At 47.9% G+C, this 16187-nt stretch overlaps 1 protein-coding gene across 1 annotated transcript in view; it reads left to right on the top strand.

Moving 5' to 3' along the window:
* Positions 1–15866, top strand: part of LOC144121733 (uncharacterized) — a 65723-nt gene extending 49857 nt beyond the window's left edge. The window contains exons 2-3 of the mRNA XM_077655098.1: positions 7184–7471; positions 8869–15866. Of these exons, the coding sequence (XP_077511224.1) occupies positions 7184–7471; positions 8869–10758 (2178 nt within the window). The 3' untranslated portion in view covers positions 10759–15866. The remainder of the gene's footprint in view (positions 1–7183; positions 7472–8868) is intronic.
* The last annotated feature ends 321 nt before the right edge of the window (positions 15867–16187 follow it).

Genomic DNA, 16187 nt, shown 5'->3' with positions numbered 1-16187 from the left:
ACGTTCCAAGTCGCCCCTTCACGCTTAATCAAGGTGGCGGTTCCACGGCCGCCATCCTGTGAGTAGTTGAGATTTTGCCACCAGGCTACGCCACTGATCCACGGCTGAGGAAGTCTCTACCCGTCTTGCCCCCGAGCAGACGACATTGTTCGCGTTGCCTGAAGGCTTTTCTTTTGCTGCTGCGTGTGCTTCAAAGAGGATTATAAAACCCGGCTTCTCCCTGTCGTGCGTGGGGTTCCGGGAAGCGTTCGTAGGGTGGCTTGCATAATTTAGTGAATCTTTCTGTTTTTATTCTACTCCTGCCGCTCTCTGCGCTGACAAGCAGGTCCCGACGAATGTGACTGCCACGACACTGTTCAGGGAGGAAGGTGCGAAAAGAGTAAAAATGGAACAGAATGAAGCAATTCGAAATGTTTTCAACACGTTCAATGCGGAAACGATTTTCGAAGCCCTAATCCCTGAGCGCCGTCGTCCACCGGTTGGCAACCCTTAAATTTTCTAGGGTGCGGCGACACTCACCTGCGGAGAAATCGACTTATTGGAACCGAAAACGGACGTCAGCATGAACCTGGAATGTGTCTGTTTCGCAGGCTCTTAGATCGGCTTCGCAGCGCCACTCCGTTTTTGTGCCGCACAGCACGGATGCATGACGTCACCTACCGGTGACCCACGACGAAGTGGACGTGTTAAGCTAACTTCGCCGCGTTGCTGTTTGTTCAGCAAATGACCTCGCTTAGCCAACAGGTACGCGAAGGCAAAGTGCTGAACATGCTTTGCACCCGCCTGGCAGCCGGAAGGGGCGTCGTCGTCAGACACTATAAAAGAAAGGAGTCGAAAGAGAGTAAGCTGTACTCTAGTGCACTCCCTGCGCTCGTTACTCCCACATGGGAGTATTAGTGTTTAGAGTGTAACAGCCGGGTCAACATTTTGAGGGCCATAAAGCTTATGACCTTCACCTGCATTCGCTAGGTACAAAGATGGTTTCACTCCCATTATTTTGGCATGCAACATTGCTGCGAAGTTTTCTTAGCGTTTTTGAACAGCAGGACGACATGGTCACGAGAACGCCACCCCGCTGTACAATTCACAAAATAAGACTGTACGATCGGAACAGATAATGCGTGACAGCTGTGTTGTCTCAGGACAAGTAGTCGTAGAAAACGTTCAGCCGTGAGGACATCTTTCCACGAACTCGCGTATACGACGTCCAAAAGATTGGTTGATGGTTTGTGGGGTGTAACGCCCCAAAGCGACTCATGCTGTGAGGGACCCCGCAGTGGAGGCCTCCGGACTAATTTCGACCACCTGGGGTTCTTTAACGTGCACTGACATCGCACAGTACACAGGCCTCTAGAATTTCGCCCCAATTTCGGTAAGAATCTGTTGTTATTGTCCACATGTGTGGCACCTCCCGAGGCAACGCTTTTTACATGAAGGACCAGGTATCAGCATAGGGATTTTCAACCCAGTGTTTTTCCCAATGGACATTAGTAATTTCGTAAGCGACCCGCGCATGTTGAAAACGGAAAAGAAGGCGATACCGTTGGACCTACCGGCGCCTTCTAGAACTCGCCTTCAGTTAGCTACACTTGGCACGCGCCCACGCCCTGGTGTTGATAAGACAGTGCCCTCGCGTTCGCTGATGCACGACGCGATATTACACACGCGCCAGTGCGCTGAGTTCGACTCGGACTACCTGTTTGCCTCCCTGAGCAACGCCGACGTCTCGCAGCACCGTATACCCAATAAGAAGAGGGAATTAAAAAGGAAAACAACGAGCATTGATGAAGAGAGAAAATGCTACCGAGAGGCAAAGAAAAAAAAAGAGAGAAATGAGCACGTGGAGTGGGGGAGGAGCTGTATAAAGCGGGAGAGAAAAAAGGGCGAAGAAAAACAGCAGACACACGGGAATGCCACCCGGCGCCGCAAGCAGGAATTTCTTTTCTATTTCTCCCTTTCAGAAACATTCAAGGGCAAACGCACGCAGCCGCGCCCATGGTCGGGACGTCCCCCACATGTAGTCTCTCCTTTACATTACTTTTTTTCTTTTGCGCAGTCATCTTTAACAGGCTCACCATGCGAATTTTCTTTTTTTTTATCGCTGTACTCTGTGAAGGCAGGTTACCACGCTCGTGCTTTACGGAAGCAGTGAGCTAACCTGGTGCTCCGCATTGGCCACAACACTGGCGCTTTTCCCATATTACAGAGTCAAACGTGATGACACCAAGAAATCCTACTGGCCTGCACTTTAAATGAGGTACAGGTTGCATCGTCCTTATAAAGCCTTTATAACCAGCTGCGCCGATAAGAAATGAGAAAGGAACAGGCAGCTTTCAATCTCGCCTGACGTATGAGCGCCAAGTAAAGACCTCTTCAGTTGATAGTGCCCAAATGCATCGTGCCAAAATATCAGTCAACGCAGATAAGAAGTCTTTAAATTTTCTATTTTTTTACAGATTATTCCAGTTTTCTAAGAAGGCGTCGTGCTCTAAAATTTATCCGTTATTGCAGAAAGTATCGTTCTTACTTTTGTCTCTTCTTAAAGTGCCGAAGGCAAGGCTGATGAGGCAGCACTGGTTTCTCCAACTATTTGCATTAAGTGAACGAAGCGGAAAATGACGTCAGACACAAACGTGAAACAATTAAGTACACGCACGAAGGGCTCTTAGCTCCGACGCAGAAATGAGACGTCCGTGGCCTGTTCATACTGACGCAGCCAAGAGGGTGACGATGGAACAGAAGACCTAAAGGAACCGATGTACCGAAAATAAAAGTGGAATAGGGTGGCTTGGCGCGTGGGTACTTGTCTCTCGACTCTGTCCGACGTCCCCTTGCTTCCTGTGAAGTCAACGTCCTTGAATGGGCCCTAACGAAACGTGTTTTATATTTTGCAGTGTTAAGTACTGGGCAGCTGCACCACTAGTTTCTGAAACACCTTACGGCCCCGTGTTGAGCACTGTGCAGCCGATGGGAGTGTCCTTGATCCACGAATCTTTCGCAAAATGACAGTGAAATTATGCGTACATAATTGATACGACCTTTGTTACAGATGAGGGCCCTGATAAAGTTCTACCAAAGTACCTTGTGTTTGGCTTATTTAAATCCCACACAATTTTACAGTATGCTCGTTATGAGCTTAATCCCTTTTAAAGCAGCTCCTACAAATGCTGCATTTTCCATGCCTCACAAGACACTAAACTAGAAATACTTTTCGCAATGACGCGCGTTCCGCGTTCTGTTCGCTTTCTTGAGAGCAGAAAAAGGAATGTTGCTGCTGTTACCAAGGACGGGGTTCTAATGCTTGTATCGTAGAACTGGTGATAAAATGCCTGTTTTCTCTCATATGCTGAATCCATGTTTGTCTGATATGAAGGCGAAATTTTCGTATGTCTCGCCACAACGACAAGCTGCCGTGATAACTCTCAAATAGTGGCGAACAAGCTGTAGCTCGTGTTTGCACTGAGCGACTACAAATTTTGTGAGAAATTTGTCTTTGATTTCACCTGTACCAACAAATGTGTAAATAAATCATCATATACAGTAGCGTCTATTTTCGGCACGGTCCGTCAACTGCAGCTCAACAACCAGCTCGTTTTAATTGCGGACGCCCGCGATCGTAAAAGCTTAAGGCACGCCCGCGCGGCCTTGCCCAGTCCGCCGTGATCGCTATCATCGCGTTCAGCGCGACCTTCCGTACGACCCAAAAAAATAAAAGCCGCGTCTCCGGAACAGGTTTAGCTAAATCCGGCTTGCACTTTCATGTTTTGTTCGGCCCGCACGGTGTACAATCTTCCTCTTTGCTGATAAAAATGCCATATGGGAACTACCCTGTGTGACGCTTCGAAGAGCAGTAAAACAAACGGCATAACAACCTGTTTTTCGAATACCGCTTTTCTTTTTGTTCTCTCGCGGTCAGATTATGCGGGCCGGGGCCGCCTTTTGCAGCCCTTGACTGTAATAGCGTCTGTGTTTGCCGTAACGAAACCTCTTGGTCAAGTTAGTTACAGGATCGATGCGTCTGCGTTGACCTGTCAAACGTTGGGTTGGACGCGGAACGAATGAAATAATAAGGTGAATAGACTGCAGACGCGAATCGACAAACTGTGGTGACGAAATAAATTTTGAGAAAAGAAATAAGGTTGTTTTTTCAGGTCAGCATTGCGAGAAGTTATATCTCTGGAAGGACAAAGTTATCGCAAGGAAATGTGCACTGACATGTACCAACGATTCAAGGAGTTAAAAGCGACATGTTCGGCTTTCAGCATAACTTCGTGGGAAGTTGTTATGCTGTTAGGAAGAGCAAGTGCATTTCAAGACGATGTGACGGCGCCATCAGTATTTGAAGGCATCTACTCCTCTGAAAGAGCAACTGAAAGCGGAGCACAACTTGGGACAAAACCATCGGCACGCCCCACAAGGCAGTGCTTTTCCTTTTACGTATGCGGCGGGAGCTCTTTTACGTGTGGTTGCACTACCTGCATGAGCCTTGATGGTTTTTGTGCTTCGTAGCTGTCCAAAAAAGTTGTAATGCCATAGCATTAGAAGCATCACTTGGAAAGAAATCCGTCGTCGGTCACATAGTTCCGGAATCGGAAGTGACGCCACCAGGCAAAAAGTGACAACTATACGTTTTGATACATCATAATTGCGTCCGTGCCGCCACCTCTAGGCACCTTCCCGGAAACATTTAACTACCAGCTATATTACTCGTAGAGACGACTGGCTGTGAACAGGCAGAGCGGTTCGAAAACACAAGCCATGCAAGAATGACACAAAACTCGATGTATAAGCATCAACAGCTCCTGGTACCAACACATGATATAATTAGGCGTCCCTGCGATTTTTTTCAAGCCTGCTTTCTTTACTTTTGGATATTTGCAACCGGAGTTTTCAATATCACAGTTAACGTTAGGTGTTCATCTCTCCTATATATATATATATATATATATATATATATATATATATATATATATATATATATATATATATATATATATATATATATATATATATATTTCACTATCAATTTAATACTCGTCACTCTGCCGGTCGTTCTCCATTTGTTTTTGTTTTTTCTAATAATCTGTCTATTGGTTTGTTTAATCCTCTCATTTACACCTTTGGTGAAGCGCTTTGTGTCGACCGCATGAGCGACCCGCTGCTATCTTGTAGCCAACTTCTTTCGGTTTTAAAGCTAGGTGCGCCTCATAACGCATCTCCGTTGGGCAAAGACATACTTCGAGCACCTGCACAGTGCAGTAGTGCAGAGAAATGAAGAGGTAAAGGATGTTTACGATAGCAAACTGTCAAAAACGCGTATAAATAATACTAATAATTATTATCGAACTGCATCAGAACAAGTAGTATCAGCAGCATCTAAGAACTCTCTGCTAGCAGTCAACAATAGTGGTGTAAAGTCGGGTTTGAAGAAAAGACAGCTATGCTTTCTTTGACAAGACGTAGATTAATGTGAACTGGACCTGATGTATTTAATAAAGCGGCAAAAACAACTAACTTTGCGTTTCTGTGTCCAAACAGCTGGTTGCTGACGGTGACATATTTAAGGTCGCTTGGCTAAGAGGACGGATGCTGGGTAACATTTTGTGTTCGCGGAAAAAAGCGAGAAAGGCATCGAAAGACTGCTTCCTGTGCGCGCAGCACGCAGAGTGTACGGAATGGTAGATGCGAAATGTACTGCTCAATGACAAGATGCACTCGATAGAAGGAAAAAAAAAGTTTTGGAGCGACAAGTCGATACTTAGTGAAGGATGGTAGCGACTTGAAAGCAATCAAAATAGTGAGTGATTATTTTTGTTTTCTCTTTCTGCCAATTACTGCAGACCATCAACGGAGATTAAGGTCGCTTTCGAAAATACAGGCGATTGTTGTAGTAGTGCAAACTTAATCTTCAAAGATACTCGGTATGGTACCGCTCCAGGTAAGGACCGTCAGTGACAGGCCGTAGAGGATTTTAGCGCAACACAAAGCAAGCCCCAACCCTAACGCCGCGAACGGGGTAGAAATAATGTGCCGATAGGTCTCCGGAATGGCCTCAAAAATGTCTGATTTCTCGATTCGGTATCTTCAAACGCCCAACGTGCTGAGAGCTTCCCGCAAAGCAATGAAAACTAGGGCTGCTGCAGCAACAGAACGCGCGTATGTCGTTTTATTCGTGTCGCAGAGCAACTGGCGACACCTGTTGCCGAAGGCGGCAACCCAAAGCAGCGTGCAACTGCCACGCTCTCAAGCGGCCGTGAGCGTGCACACAGCCGGGCCCATACAGAGGCAGTGGCGCGCTCTCGAGTCCGGCTGCAAGAGCGAGATCCTGGCTTCTGTCGCTGAGTTCCTACACGTTCGCGTATCTAGTGGATGCATCGTAGTCGGCACTTCGCTGTCACGCTATTCGCGTTCTTACTGGGTCAACACGTTTTAAACTTCGAAAAGATGGAAAACACGGCAAAAATGCTGAGGTCATAGCACCCCGAGAGTGTGTGTTTCGGTTCATCTGGTTTGATGTGATAGGTTTTACAAAAAAAAATTAAATGGTGTAAAATAAGCGGTCGTAACTACCGCCTTCGTGACTGCGTTCAAATGCAGCTAACGTTTTAGGTTCCTCCTCCTCAGAAGTGGCTGGCGGACAAATGTAAGGACCGGGGCCTGCTCCGGTTTCTATATGAAAACAGCATCGACGACCTTGTGTAGTATATTGACAGCCCCATATTATGGTACATGACAAGCCTTCGAAATAAATCAAACAAATATGTTTACGATGCAGCCATAGAAGCTACCGCCACTATCACAAATGACAAATGGATCATAAGTGGCAAATGGACTATTAAGTTTTGTCGACTCCGTGATAACGGTAACTAATTGCGGTCATTTGGAAGATTTCATGGCACAGTTTGCCTCATGTTAGGCTGTTTTTCTGTGCTAATTTTGCATTACTGTATTTTAGCAATCTTTCTACTTCATAAATTTTGTTTATCTTTCGTGTTTTCTGGTTTCATTTCTTGTTTTGTTTGTTACAATATTTGATTTTTGCGGTATTTACATCTCCTTGCATTCTTGTTTTTCGCAATTTTTACGCCCTTATTATTTACCCTCGGCGAAGGGCCTGCAGTGGTATTTCGAGAAATTAAGAACGTTAATTTTTAATTCTTTTTTTCCTCCTCTTGTTGCTCAGTTCGTGGCATCATGGCTGCTGGCTGTGTCGGCCACGCTATGCGCCGGCCAGCAGCAGTACCAGCGAGGTCCACCGCCCCTGAATGGAGGCTACAAGGGCTTCCAGCCGTACGGGTCGGCGATCGCGGGGGGCGCGCCCCAGGGCGGAGGTGCCCCTCTTCCCCAGAGGGGCTACCTGCCCCAGGGGTTCGTGCCTCAGCAGGTGATCCCACCCACCCAGCCAAGGCCGGGCTTCGTCTCCCAGGGGTTCCAGCCACAGGGACCACCGCCTTCCGCCTCGGCTGGTGTTGTGAGTATTATACTATTCATATTCATTTGCGACAGTTACTATTTTGCGTCTTTACTTGTTTGTTTACTTATTCAAGGCATACGAACATTTCCGGTGGTATGGCTAAAGGCAAACAATTTTCCAGGAAGAGGCGATAACGCAGAGGGATGCATGGGCGTGCAGACCATGAAAGCATGAACGCGGAAGAAAATAAATAAATAAATAAATAAATAAATAAATAAATAAATAAATAAATAAATAAATAAATAAATAGATGAATAAAAAAATAAATAAATTCGGCAGTAATTTATTGAGCCACAGCCAGAACGAGTACAAACGCGATTTTCACTATCTGGATCCCTATCTCACAGCCTAATTTAATTGCATCCATGCACATATCGGTAAAAAAATACAAATAACAGAGCACCATAACGTAAAGCAGCTTTCATAGCACATAATAATCGTTTTCATACTATCAAAACAGCAGATGTAACAATGAAATCACCCCTTTTTTAGCAGTGTGCTCCTCACATCAAGTTAAGGCCGTCACATACTCTACAGTTGTTTCAAAGCGAGACCTCCGAAGGAAAGAGGTGAACCTCGCTGGGGCTTGAATTAACGTGCAGGAGCGTTGGGGTGGTCTTCCGGCAGAGCCTTATTGTACGTCACAACGCAGCGCCATTCGACGTTTAGACTGCGCATTACGGCGATGGTTAAGTGCTCTTTTGGAAATGGCATTTTGGAAAGCGCTGAAAGCCTTTGTTTGTTGGCATACTGCCGGAATAGTCAGAGGCAACACCCCGTAACCAAGCCACGTCAACAGTGCTGAACTGAGGCAAGATGCATCAGTTGTAAGCGCTGGGACATTTTTAAGGCAATAGTTTGGCGTCCTTTCAAGGTAGTGCTAAAAATTGCAAGCCCCATAACCGAAGCCCAATATCTTCAGTTTTTCAATTTAATTTTCTGTTCTCCTGTGTCTATTTCATATCGCCAGTTTTCATTTTTTAAGCCTGATTTAGCGCTGTTATTCTGTACGGATGTTTGCTTTTTTAACAGAGTGTAGAATGTATATCAGGGAATGAGTGTCATGTACCAGAATCTCTCTCTAAAGCACTTTTAGGCTTTCGCAGATTCGCATATGTGTTTCACGTTGCGAATGATTCCAATTAGCGCTCTTAATCACTGAATTATTTACCGATGGAACTAATTGGCAACTAATGCTCACTAACCACTTGCCTAACGCATGTTTCATTTATTATAACGTGTGTTCTGCAAATAGCCTTATTACAGCCGCTAAAATTATTCATCTTGACGCGCCAGCTCGGACTACAATAACAAATCAGGCACGATTGCTGAGATTGCAGAAACGTTATCCTATCGATAAGGGCTCAAATATGTTTGCTTGCCGCGCTTTGCAGAGCTACGTTCCGAGAGCAGCACCTCAGCCGCAGTATCAGCCACAGTATCAGCCCCAGCACCAGCCGCAGCCGCAGCCCCACCAGCCTCAACAGCAGCCCCAGCCTCAGGCCGCGGCGCAGACATCTGACAAGGAAAAAGCCGAAGAAGTGAAGCTGCCCACGTTCCAGGCAGCGCCCTTGCACTACGTCAGCATCGGGGCCAAGCTCGAGGGCGACTACAAGTTCGGCTACGACACCGGCAAGGGCTCGGACAAGACCGGCAGCTTCCGCGAGGAGAGCAGGCTTCCCGACGGCACGGTGAAGGGCTCCTACGGTTTCATTGACGCGTCTGGCCGCCAGAGGATCATCAAGTACACTGCTGGCAAAGATGGCTTCAAGGCGGAAGGGGATATCTACCAGGAAGGAGCACCCAAAGACACCATTCCGGAGCACATCCAGCAGACGGTGTCGGCATCCCCGTCGGCTCCGGCGCCTTCAGCGCCTGCTCCTGCACCGGCGCCGGCTCCCGCTCTCGCCACAGCAAATCCAGCTGCCCAGTACAAGCCGCCCAGCAACTCAGGGCCCCCCGCAGGCCCACCTCCTCAGTTCAGGCCACCCAGCTACTCAGAGGCCCCCGCCAACGCCGCTCCTCAGTTCAAGCCGCCAGCGTACCCACAGTTCAGGCCGGCTCCTCCCTCCCAGCTGTCCGGTCCTTCGCAGGTTCCCGTGCTTTCGCTCGTGCCAAACTTCTCCACTGAAAACCTCGCGTTCCCAACCTTCTTCAAACATCTCGCCGAGCAAAGACCCGCAGCTACAAGCCAGCCCGCCCCCTCTTTCCAAGGTCCTCCATCGCCAGCCAAGCAGCCCCCAGTGTTCGGCTACGCGCCTTACGCGCCACCCTCAGTTCAAGCGCGGGCGGCCCCGTACGTACCACAATTTGCGAGCAAGTCTGTACCACAGCAGGCTGCAAGGCCTTTCGGAGGTCTTCAGCTTCCGGCCGCAACGTCTCAGCAGCCAAGCTACCCATCGTTCGCGCAGCAGCAAGGCTACCCTCTGCCTCTCATCAGGCCCGGCACTTACCCACCCGCTACGGCAGCCAGACCAGGAGCGCCGTTTGCCGTCGCTCCGACTTCGGCAGCCCCCGCGAAGCAGTTCGTTCCCGCCCAGTACTTGCAACAGCAGCAAGCGCAGCCCAAGGTCAGCATAGCCAACCTGTTCGCCCAGGAGGCCCAGAGAGCAGCCACGAAACCAAACTTCGCCGACTTCCTCAAACAGTTCGTGCCACGGCCAGCGCCCCAGCAGCAGTATTCCCCTGCCGGTGCACCTGCTACCGTTGGAGCCCCAACGCAGAGACCGGGCTTTTCTCCTTACGGACCTCCCGCTTCCGCCGCTCCAGCCGTGCAGAGGCCACCTGTCTTTCTTCAGCAAGCGGCCCAACTGAGGGCTCCAAGCTACTCCGTTCAAGCCGGCGGACAGGTGCCACTCTACAACTCCTTCAGGCCTCCCGCGCAGCAAGCCCCTTCCTTCGCCCCTAGACCTGCGGCGGTGCCTCAAATTCCCACGTACCCCATCCAAAGAGCTGGATTCTACCCCCAGCAAGCGCCAGCGGGCATTGCCGGCTCTGCGACGCAGACCGTAAAGAAGGACGACGAAGACATTGAGGATGGCAGCTACAACCCGGACCTGTACGACCACGGCCTCTACGATCCCAAGAAGTATGAAGAACCATACTTGAAGAAGAAGAAGCAGGCTGCCAGCACGTCTGCTCCGGCCGGCGGGTTTGCGGGTCTTCCACCCCAACAGGTCTACCAGCCTGCTGGTCAAGGGGCAGCACAGCAAGGGCAAGTTGAGGAAAAGGCGCTGCCTTTGTTTGACCACTCACTCCTGGCGTACAACATCGGCACGGGCTAGAGTCGTCGCCGACCTGCTTCATGAAGGGCGTCCAAAAACGGCCTCAGCGCCCGTGCCGTGCTATAGCTTCTCATCATGCCCGGCATTCAGATCCATCGCTGTTACACTACGGGGACTGCGCTGCTCACTCGTTTATTTGTTTTTTTTTCTCTAGTGCTTCGAGGCACGTAGGGCAAAACACGGTTCGGCACGTGAATAAGACGAACGTGTGGTACGGCGGTGCTTGCCAAAGTCACGCCCTTGAAAGTCACAACTCGTATAGCACACAGCCAGTGCGATAGCACAACTCTCAAGCTTGAAATGTTTCTATCGACTACGACCTTTTCTAGTTTGACCTGCCAAAGCTGGGTTTTTGTACAGTATCATATCACAAGAGAGTAGGCGAATGGTCGTGACGTCAGAAACTGCAACACACCCGCGACCTTAAGGCATTTTCTTTTTCTTAATGTGTACTCGAAGTTCGAACCAGTGCGCGAAACACCGGGCCAGTTAATAAGTGTGCGTTGGCAGGTTCTCACATACAGCAAATGAATTTTAGTAGTCTTTCTGTAAGCATGGTTTAACCAAGGCCTCATTAAAAGCTAACAAAACAAGGCCATTCGCAGTGGCAGCATGCTGATGCCAAAAGGAGGCGGAGTAATTTTAAGGTGATGAAAAATCTACAACACTCGGACATAGTCACCACACTTAGCTGTATAATTACAAAGTAGCGCGCCTGACAGTTCACTTGCCAGTGTTTCTGACGTCACGAGGGAGAATACCAATGGGCTATTTTTTAGGCATTAGAAACATAACCTCCTTCTCTACCTCGACTTTTTATTTCTTCAGCATGGCTGTTTCATAAGACACACGACGGGTTTGCCGGATAGCATATTTATGTGGAAGTATAGAAAGAGCTTCACATTGCATCTGAGCCAAAGTTGCTTTAACCTCAAGCAGATAAAAACTTATAAGCTGATTGCGTCGCTAGTAGTAGTATAACATTTACCATGTTCTTTGTACTACCAAAAATATTACAGGTAGTTATCTTTAATACCTACAAGAAATATAATAATCTGTCATGAACAATAAGGTAGCCCGCATTCTTGTATATATAACATTGCGTCAAGAAGTGTAGCGCATTACAGATATACTGAACGGCAAAGTTAACTTACCTTTCTATCCCATGCACGAACTAACCCTTCTGCTCAAAATGAGTCTTATCTCAATGCATGCTCTTGACATATGGAAGAATTTGACAAGACAGCTGCTGCGCTTAGTTATGGCAATGAAGTTATGATTGTTTCATACGTGCCTGAGCGCAAAGGCTTCTTGCGTTTTGCTTACAATGATACCTGATTATTACCAACTATTGACATGAATACTTCCTTGTCCTAACCCTTTTTACAGCTGTCCTTTCGACATACCCACCTTACCTTTACCTCTCAATCTGCTATTGGCTGAAAAATAACATACTTTGCGCTGTCTATATCAAACAACTCCCGACACTATTGACTGCGCCAATTGATATATCATTTGACTTACAGGCAAATTGGTGTGCACCAAAATTTTGGTTTTGTATCTATAGTTCCGACATTTGACATTGATGCTTTCTGGAATGGTGTACAACGAAGTATTCACATTTATTGTTATGTTTTAGCCACTCCACGTGCAATAAAGTGGAAGAGAGTGAAAGAACAAGAGCTTGAGTCTGTCTTACATGTGGTCTTGTTTCTTTTCAGTTACCGACAGTTTTAGGAGCGCAGAACACACAGGACCAGGACACCCTCCATTTTCACTGACACTACAGAGGAGAGGAAGCATATACCCGGGAACACGGCCACCAAGCATGCGCGCAAGACTGAACTTTCAAGGAGAAGGGAGTGCAAAGGTGACAGAGAAACACATTCCACAGAGAGCGGTTCTCGTCACTTGGCGACCGACCGGACGGCAGCCCACACGGATCGGCATGGTGTTTAGAAGCCCCACAAAACATTATCCACATTCTGTTAAAAAGCCGTCCGCAGTTGCCTTACTTCGGATGCGGACGCACCGTTCAGCCGGCATGTCGGTGTTGAAGAGCGAGACCACTTCGGCGAGCTAACAATGCAGTACACTAGAAATGACAATTGTTTACCTAAACTAGCAAAATAGAACTAAAGAACAGGGTGGTGCTTTGGTTTCCCAAAAGTCATGCAAAAAGTACACACCATCAGATGCAAACTATCACGAAGATTCAAGGGGGCACCTTCAAGACCGGCAGTGTACCGGTTCGATTGAAAGGGCGCGTATACTTTCGCTTCCAGACGAAAGATTATTTTACTTCAGAGGTGTTTGCCTTTTTTGTAGTTCTTGCTATCAGCGCTGCCCGCTTTCACAAGATACATTATGCAACCAATATAGACAACAGCTTCATGCAAACGTTGGCAGCTTCCAAGAGGAAATCCTGCAAACTAATCGTCGTTAGGTTTGGGACTTGGAGTTTTTATGCATGTTGCGAATGAATCGTCTCCCATCTGTGCCCAGCATTCACAGAGCTCCGTGTAAGATAACCATGTGGGAGCACGAATTCATTCTCGCCGGTGTGTACGAGTCATCAGGTTTCCTGTCTGTAACGTGCACGCATTTTTGAGCACATGGCACAAGGCGTTGGCTCCACAGAGCTGCCGGATGTGGGCGCTAGAAATTATTCGCGCCGCTACATTGAATAATCAAGCTATCAGCAGTGCGTTAAGAGGTGTAAACATTGCTAACACACTGCCTATGGTGAAGCGTGTGAAAACTGTTGCGGCGCTTGTTCCGAACGTTACTTTCGAAGTAATGCACGGACAGATTACAATCTCAATCGTGTATCGGAGATCTGTAGCCCGAGGCTTACGCATTCAATTCTTTCCCGAGCTCCTCTACCGGAATCTATTTCGATGGCCAGATACAGCCAGAGACGCTATGGTAATGTTGTTACCAGCTCTCAAGGCCTTCCGAGGACCGAAGGAGGCTGGCATCAGCGGCGAAGCTACGTCAAGCGTTGAGCGGATTATGCTGCATGAGAATGTCCCCGGCAAACACAAACGAGAAATAGACCACGTGGAAGCAACCATCAAGCGGAGAGTGTATTTCATGCCATTTCCTGTTCCTCCTGGCTAGGCGGTGCCTTCTTAATGCGCAAGTAATTTATGCCCAACTGGCACGTCGTCCCTCCGGGCTACGAAACTAAGACAATCGACCATTAATCGCCGGTACGCGTCACTTTGCATTTCAGGCGAAGCCTATACTCGCTTCGCTCGTGCGCCAAGTTTGTTTCGGAAGCGCATATGTAACCTCCGCCATAGCCGGCGGCTGTTATAATGTGACAGCTTGCGAGTGGGAGGTGTGCAGCGGGAGGGTCGACAGCCCCTCAGGCTTTTCAGCGTCAGTACAGTATCCGGGCGTCTTAATTGACCACTGCCGTCGGTCCATTAGAGAATCACGGTTTTCTCGCACGGCTTGTCCTTAAAGCAAAAATAAAAAAGAATAGCATAATTGCGCAACAAAAGCGCCCGCTCACGCTTAGCGCAACGCCATTGAAATGCAGAGGCGTATAATGTACCCGCGCGAGGGTGGCCTTTAGGTCCGAGCTGGGATCGTTCGAAACTGCGCGCTGGTGTCCGGCCGAACGTGGGAACACCCTTGACATAGGCGCCGACCGACGTAGAAAGATTGAAAGATAGAGGGAGAGAGCAAAAGAGAGTACGGGAGGCAGGAAAAGGACTGGTAGGCATTCACGAGCCAGCGGCGTGGCGGCCACGCCTTTGTGAGCGCTCTGGACACCGACTGGCCCCGGCACAATGGGGCGCTGCGCCGGTTTCGGGGAGTCCTTGAAGCCGCATAACTTCGACGCTTCGAACGCCGCTCGGTCGCTGTTTGCGCTGCGAGTTCTGGGTACCTCTGGAGGCGGTAAATGCAAAAACGCCCAGAGAGGGAAATAAGCAGCCCCAGCGGCCAATTATTTTTTCGCTCTTCTTGGTGTTTCTTTTCTTCTGCTGTTTTTACGGCTCGTGCAGTGTCCTTGTCACAGGAATGAAGTGATCTGTCAAGATGGCAACACCCATAAGCAAGATTGCGAAAGCAACTCCCAAAGCATACTTCTAGATCATCTAGCGACGCCGCACAGGAGGAAGAATGAAGTCGTCCTGGCAAGACGGACTGCTTCTTCAAGCGAAGTTTAGAAATCGACCGATGTTTCTGTGCTTCCTTTCCGCGTGTGCTGATGAACTGGCTGTCTATCACTTTTGCTGTTATTTAGGTCTCGTTAGATTTTATTCGCTTGTTACGCGTGGAACGTACCCTGAAATATTCTGTGCTGTGCTTCTTTTCTTTGTTATTACTGCATGTTACAGCGTGTCAGTTTTCAGTTTTTCTCTCAGAGAAATGTCTTCACCTCAGCCGTCGTTGAAGCTGCTTTCTGAATTTAATAAGAATCTGCATGCCTTTAAACTCAGATATTTACTCCGGACCAACTGTTTTCTTATATTTTACAGATTACGTTAGCGTCAGCATCTGGATGGACTTACAAAAACTGTTATGCCGCATTGAGATGTTTATCATTCAAACGATACATAATTATGCATGCAACAAAATTACTTCTCAATTGCCTCAAATGCAGTAGAGAGCTTCATAATCTCTGGTTACCAAGTCATCGCATCGCACAATTGAATGTCAAGGTCTACTTTTATTTATTGAATGCTTAGAATGAGTGCTAGGATAAATTCATAGCATGTTCTTCAAGCGCACTCAGTTATAGTATGAAGTGCGTTTTAAAAGAGGTGCAGATTTTTTTTTCGGAACGGATCCAATTTCTATTAAATAATACCTTTCTAAGCGGCTGTAACTCATTAAACATAACACTAGTACCAAAATGCACACAGTATTCCTTGTTGCCAACATATTTGTGGTATATGTCTGCTTGTCGGCAAACCGAGTCAGAGTATAGCAACAGCGAACTTCTTGAAGCCTTTAAACATTTGAACTCTGCGGTGTTCAGTTGTCTTCCTTTTGTTTCAGAGCCAATATTGGGCCGCGCGTTCTTCAGAATCACTCATTGTGAGGGGCGGAGTGTATTTATTTCTTGTAAATAAACTGTTCCTTTTCCACATTTGCGTCCACTAGCTTTGTGATATTGCATAGCGTGATGGGCAACGGAATGGTGTTGCCGCGTCTGGTCAAACCACAAATTGACGACTGAACCATGTCATTACGACCCGCTGGACGCAGCTCGTTGCTTCGCCCAGCGGAAAGAAGCAAATGAAAATTGGTCTTTGAGGAAAGCAAATAACGCAGTAACTGCAACTTTTCGGTGGACACCTCAAGCACGCCGTGAGGGAAGGGAGGACGGTAAGAGTGAAAAAGAGAAAGGGGCCGAAGTGGAGGGCTTCGGAATGATTTCGATCATTTGGCGACCTTTAGGACTATCG

Source organism: Amblyomma americanum, chromosome 2, assembly GCF_052857255.1.
Source record: "Amblyomma americanum isolate KBUSLIRL-KWMA chromosome 2, ASM5285725v1, whole genome shotgun sequence".
In the NCBI taxonomy this organism is placed as follows: domain Eukaryota; kingdom Metazoa; phylum Arthropoda; class Arachnida; order Ixodida; family Ixodidae; genus Amblyomma; species Amblyomma americanum.
Note: the sequence above shows the minus strand (reverse complement) of the source record. Positions and strands in the feature narration are given on the sequence as shown.